At 34.0% G+C, this 12,259-nt stretch overlaps 1 protein-coding gene across 1 annotated transcript; it reads right to left on the bottom strand.

Moving 5' to 3' along the window:
- Window positions 1-5,115: 5,115 nt before the first annotated feature.
- LOC106778616 (organic cation/carnitine transporter 4) lies at window positions 5,116-9,493 on the bottom strand. The gene is made up of 2 exons (XM_014666596.2): window positions 8,995-9,493; window positions 5,116-6,458 (listed from the first exon to the last, which is right to left on the bottom strand). The coding sequence occupies exons 1-2, from the start codon at window positions 9,404-9,406 to the stop codon at window positions 5,272-5,274; spliced, it is 1,599 nt and encodes a 532-aa protein (XP_014522082.1). The 5' UTR covers window positions 9,407-9,493; the 3' UTR covers window positions 5,116-5,271.
- Between the last annotated feature and the right edge of the window lie 2,766 nt (window positions 9,494-12,259).

Genomic DNA, 12,259 nt, shown 5'->3' with positions numbered 1-12,259 from the left:
CAAAAAGTTGATCAAACCAAGCACCAGTTTCCATGTTTCTATCATAGGAATTTTGATCTCCAATTTCTTGAAGATCTCCATACAGTACTTGAACTTCTTTTCCTTCTTATGATTTTTCTTTTTATGAGGAAGGGGTTTTTCATATGATATTTTCTTCTTTCCTCTCTTCCTTTTTTTTCTCAACCTTCTCCTTTTTCAACTTTCTTTTTTTCTTTTTTCTTATTTTCTTATTTTTTTCTTTTTTTCTTAACCACTGCTTTTTCTTTTTCCTCATCTTTCTCTCCCTCACTTAACCTTTCTGCTTCATTTTCCTCTATTTTCTCCTCTTTTATCTTTTCCACTTCTCTATTCACCTTTTCCTCATCAACAACCTCATCAATTTGTGTCTTCAAATTCCTGAAGGTAACTTTGTATCTCTTGGAATTACACCTCTCTAGAAATTTGTCGAACTTTTCATTCAAGCTTTTGACTTGTTCTGTCACATCAGTTGTTTATTGACAAAGTTGTTGATCATACTCCCACGTTTCTATTGGTGAAGAGCATTGTTGCCGCCACTGATAATGTTGCCTCTCCTCTATGCTTCTATGAGAAGAAAATCTAATATACATGTCTTGTGGAAAGAATTCATCATTCTTTATATCCTCCTCTAAGCCTTTGACATGGTATGGTTCAAACTTCATAATCCTCTAAAAAAGTTCATCAGATTCTGCACTTCTTTGTATAGGAATGAAATGAGGCTCAACAGCTTGTCCATATTGACTTTGATCCATGTGTGAGTGAGGTTCCACCAGTGATTGAAATTATTTTGGTAGGATTGAGTGCCCATATAATCAAATCCTTGTCTGTATTGCATTCTGCAAACATTAGGCACAAAACCCTAGAGAACATTTATTAGAACAAAAAGAAAAACAAACATGAAAAATCAAGTCGAATTCAATCAATTCACACTACTAAAAATAACCTCGAGTCCCCGGCAACGGCGCCAAAAACTTGTTGACTCACTGACAAGTGTATCAGATCGTTCAAGTAATATAATCGATAAAGCCCGATATCGTTCTTCCCAAGAGACTCGAAAGGCCTTATCGTTCGTGTGAATTAAATTCGTAAGACTTGTAGAAAAAGATTAATTGTTGTGGATGCAAAGACAGAAAATAAACATGCAATGTATTTGATTCAATTGACGAAAAAGACTATGGATGAATGGAGTTGTTGGGGGTTTACAATTTCATCTTATTCACTCCCTCTTATCTATTCCTCTTGTTTAATGTGCTTGATTATCTAATTGTTATGCAAATTTTCTTGCACTACCCTTAACCCGATCCCTCGGCGAAAAGAGCCTATTACTAATTACCGGCTTGCTATCCCTAGCCTCCCCTAGCAATTAATAATGCATTAAGAACAGAAGCAAAAACAATTGATCGTCCTACCCCATATCCCTAGGTTGGTATTGCTTAATCAAGGAATTTCTCACCAGTTCATGACAGTACTATACGTTCCCGTATCAATAGAGACAAACAACAGTTATCGAATGAGTTAAACGATAAAAGCATTAAGCGTAGATGAGAACCCAACAATTGATAATCAAAGCATATGAAGAATCATATAAATAAACAAGAGTTTCAATAAAAGAGAGTTTCAAAAGATTACATTGTTTCCCCGAACAACAAAAGGGTTTAGTTCACCATTGTCATGGTGAACTTAGATTAAAATAATGGAAGAATGGAAATGCAAACCCTAGATAAGATGAAAAGGAGTCTAAGCATCCAAGAAATCCTCTCTAGAGAGTGGAAATTAGGTCTGGCTGCCCTCTTCTGTCAAAAGAATGACAATGAAATCGTAACAGGGCTATTTATAGCTGAGGAGCGTCACAGAAAATAGGCCTAGGCCCAACGGACAACCGCCCGGCGGCACACTTACGCCGCTCAGCGGTTTGCCCCTAATCGCGCCACCGCCCGGTGGTAGGGGGCCACCGCCCGGTGGTTTGCCTCTAATCGCCAATCCGCCCAGCGCCCACGCCAGGTGGCTTCTCCTCGCCATGGACCGCCCAACGGTGAATTTTGCCGTCGGGCGGTTTCTTGACTCTTCTTTTCTTCACTTTTCTTCCTCTATATTGAGTCTAAGACCTTCATCTTCAACCCCAATCTTCACTTTCATCAAAATCACTACAAAACATTGCAAAACAAGCATAATATCGCTAAAAACAGCTTTTGACTCTCAACTGACTCGTTTATTGAGTTTTACTTGATTCTAAGCTCGTCCTAAGTCTTAAAGGGTGTAATTTGGTCTAAATTGACATATGAAAATAACTGTTCTTCAACCGTTATCAGTGTGGATGACCGATTATGAAACCAATGTGGTTGTACAAAAGGAAAGCTTGCTAGCAATGTTGACGACCGGTTGTAAGGATTCTCAAACCTTTGAGGAAGCTAGTACAAGTCAGAAATGGAAGGAGGCCATGGACACTGAGATGAAAGCAATTGAAAGAAATAACACATGGGATTTAGTTGATCCACCTGAAGGCGTGATACCCATAGGTGTGAAATGGGTTTTCAAAACAAAGCTCAATGAAAAAGGAGAGGTAGATAAATATAAAGCTCGCTTAGTAGAAAAAGGATATGCTAAAAAATATGGCATCAACTATACAAAAGTCTTTGCTCCTGTTGCTAGGCTTGATACTGTGAGAGTATTGTTAGTTGTGGCTGCTCAAAATGCGTGGGACGTGTTTCAGCTTGATGTAAAAAGTGCTTTCTTGCATGGTGAAATTTAGGAAGAAATTTATGTTCATCAACCTGTTGGTTTTATCAAGAAAGGCAAAGAAAAAAAAGTATACAAGTTGAGGAAGGCTCTATACGGGCTCACGTAGGCCCCACGAGCCTGGTATAGTAAAATTGAAGCATACTTTGCCAAGGAAAGGTTTACACGTTGTCAGAGTGAACACACGTTGTTCACGAAACAGGTTAAAGGCAATATTTTAATAGTTAGCTTATATGTGGATGATCTAATATTAACTAGAAATAACAAAGCTATATGTGAAAAGTTTAAACACTCAATGCAATTGGAGTTTGACATGACAAATTTGGGCAAAATCAAACACTTTTTGGGAATAGAAGTTATACAGAATGAAGCAGGCATCTTTATTTGCCAAAGGCAATATACACGTGATATTCTAGCACGCTTTAATATGTTGAACAACAACTCAGTACGAAATCCCATGGTACCGGGAACCATTTTATCCAAGGACGAAGCAGGTTTTCCAATAGATATTACACAGTTTAAACAGGCTATTGGAAGCCTCATGTACTTGATAGTCACACGACCAGATTTAATGTTTGGAGTCAATTTACTTAGTAGGTATATGGCCAACCCCAAGGAGTCACATTGGGCAGCAACAAAACGACTTTTCGGGTATTTAAAAGGTACTACTGAATATGGTCTCTTCTATCAAAAGGGAAAGAAGATGAGTTTCACTGCCTGTAGTGACAACACCTATGCAGGGGATTCAGATGATAGGAGAAGCACTATTGGTTCAGTGTTTATGTTGGAACTGTAGCAGTATCCTGGGCTTCGAAAAAACAGCCTGTGGTAAGCCTTTCTACCACTGAGGCTGAATATATTGCTGCAACATATTGTGCATGCCAATGTATTTGGCTCAAACGAATCCTAGAGCATCTTGGAATAGAAAGAAAAGAAACTACTGAGATTTTCTGTGATAACAGTTCTACTATACAATTGTCCAAGAATCCTGTCTATCATGGTAGGAGTAAACATATTGCAGTAAGGTTCCATTTCCTCAGAGATTTAGTTAATGATCAAGTTATTACATTGAACTATTGCAATACAAATGAGCAAGCAATTGACATTATGACAAAAGCCTTGAAGCTTGATCAGTTTGAAAAACTTAGACGTATGCTTGGAATATTTGCAGTTGATGAAATAAGCTAAAGCTTAAGGGAGGGATTGTTAGTTATTTGAACGTGTCAATAAATTGTCCTATTTTATAGGACTGACTCGGTATGGTTAGTGGCTTAATTTTCGCCTAAACTAGTGGCATCAGTTTCATAATATTTTGTTTTGTTATTATTCTGTTTCGTCTAGAGTCTGTAAAGCTTATAAAAGTTGCTTTCGTATGACTCAATAAACTATGCAATCTTTTACATATTCACTGTGCTATCTGTGTCTATTCATTAAAACTTAACAGCGACGATAGCAGAAGAAGGAAGAAAAACAGTGCGCGTAGGTTAACTTTGATCGGGGGTGAAAATATAAAAGGCATTATGGCTCGGTTATCAGCTTAACTGAGCTAATAACAACATACTGCCTCAGTTGTTCACTCGAATCGATGCCTAAACTCAACCTATACACCTCGGGTCTACGAGAAATCGAAGCATAAATGTTTATGCAAAACATTATGCATCTGTTCAGATATTAACCGAGGTAATATATTCTTTATGTTTCGGTTCCCTTTAACCGATGTCTATAAATTCATTAAAATTGCAAAAATATCACCGTGTTTTCATATATTTCGGTTTTGTAAAACCGATGCCTATAAGATGTATTAAAAAACAGTTTTTTTTACTAATGAAAATATAAGTGAAAATTTGATTTGCTAAAAATCAAATTCCAATATATTTTTCTTAGAAATGCTTAAAAAATAAAAGTCAGTAATTCAGTTTTCTAAAAATCAAATTATAACCTATGTTTATATAAAAAGAGTTAAAATATAAGTCAGAATTCGATTTTCTCCAAAACTCAAATTTCAACTTAGCCCTTTGTAAAAAATCATGCATAATCAACTCATGATTCGGTTTTCAGAATCATATTTTAACCCAAAAAAAAGTGTGTTACTTGTATAAATATGAATATAAAACACGTTATGTTATCCTCGTTACTTTAAACAAGACTTATGCTATGTAAAAAAAAAAAAAATCATAGCTAGACTGCGGAGAAAAGTGAAAAACGTTTATTTGACATCAGTTATTATCATTTGATATGGATAAAATGGTTCTAATAAGAGTAATGGTATGGTGATAGGAAAACTTTTGTTGTTGTCAAAGTACCCGTTGTTCGAAAAAAAAAATAAAAAGAAAAGTATTGGAATTGTTTGGACAAACATGGTTGGTGTTCTTCAATCCTCAAATCCATATAAATACGCGTTACTTTTTCACTCTAAAAAATTTAACAAAATGAAAATAGAAATCAAAGGATCCATGCAACAACAAAGAGCAAATGATAAGACCTAAACATCTATAATGAGATCAGCAATAATTTACATCAAGCAAGTCCTGCTTCCATTCCGGTGAATGTATCATAGAGAGGTTGATTCATCGTCTCTGGAAGATAAAACGCAAGCATTCCTCCTACTATTCCACATGCTGCAAACGCCGCAAACGGCAGCCACCCACCCAAAACTACCACAAACGGCGCCAGTATCGCTCCCATTTGCGCTGCCTGCGTGGTGCATCCAAGCGCGGCGTTCCTCACCACCGTCGGAAACAGCTCCGCCGTGTAAATAAACAACAAATTATAAGTCCCGGCCATCCCAAATATCCCCAAAACACCACACACCATTCTCACCAGCTTCCACGCTCCCACGTTGCCAATCAAACTCCCTATCAAACAAAACAACCCGCTGAACCACATTGTCGCCACCGTCAATGGCTTTCGTCCAAACCTGTCCAAAAGCACCGCCGTTATCGTAAACGCCGGCATCTCAGCTACGGAGTTCAACATCACGTTCAGGTAAAGGTTGGTTTCAAGGTTCATAACGTTTAAACTAAGCCCGTAGTAGACAACGGAGCCTAAGAAGTTAAGAGCCACTGCTAAGAACAACCTCACACGAGTGATGGGAGAACGAATCACGTCTACGATGGATCCCACCAGCGCGTCTTTGTTTTCCAAGTTTTCGTTTTTGTATGTCATCAAGGTTATGTCATGACCCGAATCCTGGGCTTTTGTTGACGATGCTTCATCGTCGAGAGCGAGGAAAACACCATCGGGAAGGTTTTTCCCGTTGGAAGAAGCAATGGTGGACATGAGCTTCATGGCTTCGGTTACTTTCCCGCGAACAAGGTACCATCTTGGGGACTCAGAGATAAAGGGTAGGACAAGGATGATGTAGAGGAAGGAGGGGATAGAGGAAGCTATATAGAGATAGCGCCATGATTGGAAGATGTACGCGATTCCAGAGAGAACTGCAATGCCGCCGGAGAAGAAGTAGAAGGTGGACATGCCCGCCGTGCCGCGCTTCGTCGGGCCGATAGGTTCGGTGGCGAGGACGAAGGCAGTGAGGCCAACGCCGCCGCTGCTGAAGCCGGTGAGGAGGCGGAGGAGTGCGTAGATCCAGTAGTTGGGGGACAGTGCTGTTAAGCAGCCAAAGAGAGTGTTAAGGGCGCAGACCACTGTGAGAGAGCCTTTTCTTCCCAGGGAAGAGTCTGAGAGGTGGCCAAATATTCCAGCACCTGAAAATTCGCTGTCAATATTGTTTTTGTTTTGTGCCAAGAAAAACAAAGGAAGACAGCAATTTAAAAGTATATTTTTTAATTCAAATATTCATATTATTAAATTGTTTTAATATAAAATTACTTTAAAAAGTAAAACCAACTATTTGTCCAATTTAATATATAAAATTATTTTAAAAGTAGTTATATCCAAAGTAAAAACTCTAAAAAAAATATAACCATTTTAATTTTAGAAAAAATATATTTTTACAACTCTTATAAAGCCAACTACTTCAGTACTCATTTATTAAAAATAAAATTATAATAAATGATACTTGTTGTTAAGGACCGGCTTTTAAAAGGGAGTTGTAAGTATATATACTCTTTTACTTGATTTTAGTTTAAAAAGTTCTACGTGAATGATATTAATAGTGGAAAAAGATATCTTTTATACAAATTTTATTTTACAATAATTTGATATAATATATATGTTAGTTCTTTATTAATTTATTATTGTATTGACGTATTTTAAATCTAATAATATATATGTTATGTCAAAATATATTTAAAAATTTATATTAATATTGCTTATTTATAATTGATGTTTTTATTATATAAAGTCAAATTCTAGTGATGGAGGTGGAACTATTTATTTCAGCACCAACTAATGTTAAAGATTCCACTAATAGCTTGTATACGGCCAACCATATATAACACCACAAAACTTAATACTATAAATGCTGTTTATTAATTCCAATTGAACTTTCATTTCTTATAATACTAAAACAAATGAATTAAAAGACTTAGTCTTTTCGTTGAGTAAAACTCTAACTTTAATAGAGCGGAAGTTTTATGTGAAATAATATCACACATTGAATTACATAAATAATATAAAGAAAATAGTATCATGACACACTTTTACATTCATTTAATACAAAATACAAAAATAAAATGATCATAAAAATATAAAATTTTGTATTTTTCAAAAAAAAAATAAAAAAAAATAAAAATAGTATCAAGTAAATATAAAAAATATAAGTGTCTCAAATAATTATAATTCAGTGATAATATACAGGGGACACATTTTTTTACCTATTCTGGCATATTTTTCTACTGTTGTTAATAACACCTAGTAGAAACAAATCCCGATCACATAGTTCAGGTTTTCCTGATTTTTCGTAAATTTTCAATTATATTCATGTGATCTTCAAAATTTGTCATATGTATATGTACGTTTCTAGTCTATACACTTTTAAGATAAGCTATATTATCATTTTAATATTTTTTTAGCCCTACAACTACATTGTCTTTAACTTTATTGAACTTTTTCTTTTGGAATAATATTAGTTGACGTTTATGGACACACATGGAGCTGAATCCTCTACTTATAACACGGCCTAACTATAGCTTTACTGAATTTTTGTTGCATATAAATAAGTATGTGCAATAAAAAAGGACTTTATGCAATCAATACAACTCATAAAAAGTTACAAATATATGTAACGAAAGTGACATGTGAAAAATAAAGAAAGGAAGCCAAACAAAAGGAGGGCACATGCATAAAATAAAGAGTTTTGGTAGATAGCTTAAAAGTTGTCATCCACTTGTCCTAAAAAATGAGGTATATATTCAAAACCATGAACTCTCAATCAAAATCGACAAAGTAAAGTGCAATGCATCTAAGTGGGTAAAGGACAAAGAAGATAGGTGTGCTTAATTAAGTCCGTTTCTCATTCACACTTTTTTCCCTTTCCCTCAATCTCAACCCAACACAACCTAATTTCCTAGCTTAAGTAACTTCTAACTGATTTTTTAATATTTTTCTGGTATACATCTTCACGCTCATCTCGTTTTCGGTTTATACTTTACGTAATTATTATATTATTCAAACGCTACAAATCAAACAAATGCCCTTTCCAAACCCAAACAATTACAACCACACGTTATGTCATCCTCGAACTTCGTTAGCCATTCACAGCTTATTCTAAATTGGCTTTATTAAGAAATTTCAGAAGCTGGTCCACGACAAAAACTACAAATTGCGAAAGATTACTGGACAAAACGTCACAGCAGAACGTTATCTAAAAATTTATACATTTTTCAGTAAATTAATAAAATAGAACAAAAACACTATCCCACAATTTTCCTTAACCACATCCTTCGACATTCTTTAAAGCCGAAAGCTTTAACATGATTTGTATGTAGTTTTCATAAAGATAAAGCATATTCTTATATATTCCATATATATATATATATATATATATATATATATATATATAAATGTAAGTTTTCATCTTAGAACAAAATTAATATATTTTTCTTGTTACATTTCACATAAGATATTTTCAAAATTAAAACTAACATTTTTTTAAATATTTTAGAAATTTTAAAATATATTTCACCCTGGTGAAAATGAGCGCAACCCACCCTTGTACAAGAATTTTTACATTAATTTTTTTTGTCATCAATATTTTTAAATTAACTAAATGATCATCAATCAAACAGTTAAGATTAGGCGGATCACAAATGAAAAATCTAGAAGAGAAAAATAACTGACCAATCATGCATCCGGCGAAGAACACGGCCTGTACCAATCCAACTTTGAACTTATCACCGCAAATCAAACTCCATTCCGAGACGGTAGACCCGTGGCGGCCGCCGACCCACTCCCACGCACCCGGTGAGAGACCACAGGCGCCGCCAGCCCCCCCGCTGTTGCAGTTGGCGCCGGGGACGCACTTCCAGTCTGGTTCACGGTCGGCGAAAATCATGACCATGGTGTGGAAGGCCTCGAGCGCCCAGGCGAGGCTGGTGAGGATGAAGTGTTTGAGCTGCCACCGCCCGAACTCGCCGCAGTACTTCTGCAGCATGTCGTCGATGCAGAGCTTCTCCGCCGCCGGTTTCTTGTCCTCCGCTGACAGAAACGGCGAGCGGAGGTCGTCGAAGTCGGAGGACAGAGTGGCGGCCATTACAAACTCAACACTTTTTTGGGTTCCTTGTGTTTGTTGAATGGTCTTCAGTTACTCTGCAAACACCAATGATAATATAAGTTGAGAAATCACGTGGTGAGTGTGCAACTACATCGTTTGATGTACACGAGATAACATGTAGGTTTATTTTATTTTTTTTATATAAAAATATTAAAATTATAATTATAAAAATAAATATGAATAACTTTTATAGTTTTATATAAATTTTTATTTATTTTTAAATTATATATAGTTACTTTAATTTTAGAAAGTGGTAAAATTAAGAAAAAAACACTAAATAAAAAAAAATCATGTAAAAAATAAAATCAACAACGTAATTATTTTACTTCAAAAAATATATTTACTTCAAGATAAAATTAGAAAAAAAATTATATACAATAAAAAGTTTTCCTACTTAGAAAAAATACAAACATATATTACATATTAATGAGTATGTCCACCTTTTTATCTTATGATAATGAAAAAAATAAAAATTAATTTTTCTACTTTTATTCAAATAATAAAATATTATTAAATTATGGAAACAATGTTTTTAGAAAATAATTATGAAAATGTAATTATAAAATTTAAAAAGATAAAATAATTAATAAACTAGTTTATATATACTATATATAAAGATATCTCTTTGGTGTGCATATGTATTTTCTAATTTTACCTTTTAAATACCAGTTTTCTTTAGTTAAAATAATTATTTTTTCTATTTTAGTTTAAGTAATTATTTCTTTGAATTTTAACGGTTTTTATTTTATTGTTATTAACAATAAAGCTAAAAAAATCATTTACATTTACTTTTATAATTATAATAATAATAAAAAAATTATACATTAATGGTTGTTCATTGATGTACTATATTTACTCTTATGATTGATTATTGGTATACGATTGAGTTATTATGCATCTATCATAATATGAAAAATAGTTGAAAAATTATGTGAACACCTATTTAAGAGTCAAAAGTTTCTTTATCCTAACTATAAAAATTATTTACAAGGAAAGTTAGATGATAAAACCATCACTAGAAAAAATTTGAAATAAGTCACTCTCATTTTTAGAATGAATATAACGTGATATTTTTGGTCAAATACATTCATAACACGAATCATTTAAATATTTTATGATTTTAATTATTGTATCAATTAGATGCTCACATATTTATTTATTATCAATTTGTTGTCAAGCATTTGCGAAGTTATTAACACAATTAATCAAGTTAAGAGCTCACTATCTCATGAAGAAAATTTGTCTTGATAATGTTGGTGAATTACATCTCATGCTTTTTATGAGTATTGTATGTCTATTGGAATTGAAGTTGAACATTTAGTAGCACATGTTCATACTCAAAATGGACTTGCAAAATCATTAATAAAACTAGAGCTGTCAAAATGGGTCACAATCAGCGGGAAAACCCGGCCCACCACGGGTTCGAGCCGGGTTAGGTTTGAAAAAATTGTATTTTTTTTATGCGGGTCAAATTTCAACTCGGCTCATTTAAACACGGCTCATGCGGGTTGAACCCGTGGTGGGCCGAATTGGCCCACCAACCCACCTACCTAATTTTATTTTATTAAAATTTAATTTTAATTTTATAAAAAAAATATTTATTATTATTTTGTGCTCGAAAAAATTATTTAAGTTCACTATTTTCAAAATTAATTAAACACCATGTTGGAAGTGAAATTTGGAAGTGAAATTTGTTTATATTTAAATCATAGAAAATTTATAATTTTTTTAATTTTAAAATAATTGTAATTAAGTAAGCCAGTAGGTCAATCCGTTTACCTACCAACCCGTGGTGGGTCGGGTCGAGTTCGAATTTTTCTAGCTCGCTAATAAATGAGCTAGGTTGGGTTGGCTCACTAAGTGACCAACCCGTGGTGGACCGGGCTGGATCAGGCTGGGTGACCCCCTTTGATAGCTCTAAATAAAACGTCTAAAACTAGTTGCACCATTACTTATAAAAAGTAATCTTCTAATGACTACTTAGGGATATGAAATTTTGCATGCTAATGTATTGGTTTGAATCAAGCCAACAAATTATCACAAATACTCTATTATGTAGTTGATTTTTAGTCGGTAACTTAATATTTCTCATTTAAGAATTTTTGGGTGTGTTATATATGTTATAATTTTCCCACTAAAAGGAACTACTATGGGTCCCTAGAGACGGTTAAAAATATATGTTGGACAAGATTATCCATCAATAATAAAATATTGTGAACCATCAACATGAGACTATTAAGACTCTGGCAAGTGTACCGAATCGTATCAAGTAATATAAATGGTAAATCCAAGTATCGTTTTCCCTAGAGACTCATGGCCTAAACAATCATGTGATTTGTTGATTATTTAAGACTTGAGAATGAAAATATTTGGTTTTGTAATGCATAAAATAAACATGAATGCAAGTTTTTGATCAATTGACTAAAAGAATGAACAGGTGAATGATTGATATAATATGAGATGATTATGTTGTTGGGGTTTTCGACTTATCCTATCCACTCTCATGTATTTACGAATTCATCTTCTTTGTTGAGATTGTTGATAAGGGAAGCACTAGTTTAGCTAACCTTAATCTCACAGTGCTCAAGTTACTCTGGTTTTTTTATGATGACAACACATTATTAATAACACATGTATTGTAATGTGTTACATGTTCTATGCTTTATTGTGAACACTGTCTAATTGAACATGTATGTGTTGTTTCAGATAAATGTATGCATATTCATTGATCTAATATTTGATACGTCACTTGTGTTTGCATTACATATGTTTATGAAAAGAAAAACCACATGCACTTTGATGAACTCACAATGTGTGGCAAATCTGCAAGTT

Source organism: Vigna radiata, unplaced genomic scaffold (assembly GCF_000741045.1).
Source record: "Vigna radiata var. radiata cultivar VC1973A unplaced genomic scaffold, Vradiata_ver6 scaffold_23, whole genome shotgun sequence".
Lineage (NCBI taxonomy): Eukaryota > Viridiplantae > Streptophyta > Magnoliopsida > Fabales > Fabaceae > Vigna > Vigna radiata.
This window is presented reverse-complemented; position numbering and strand designations above follow the sequence as displayed.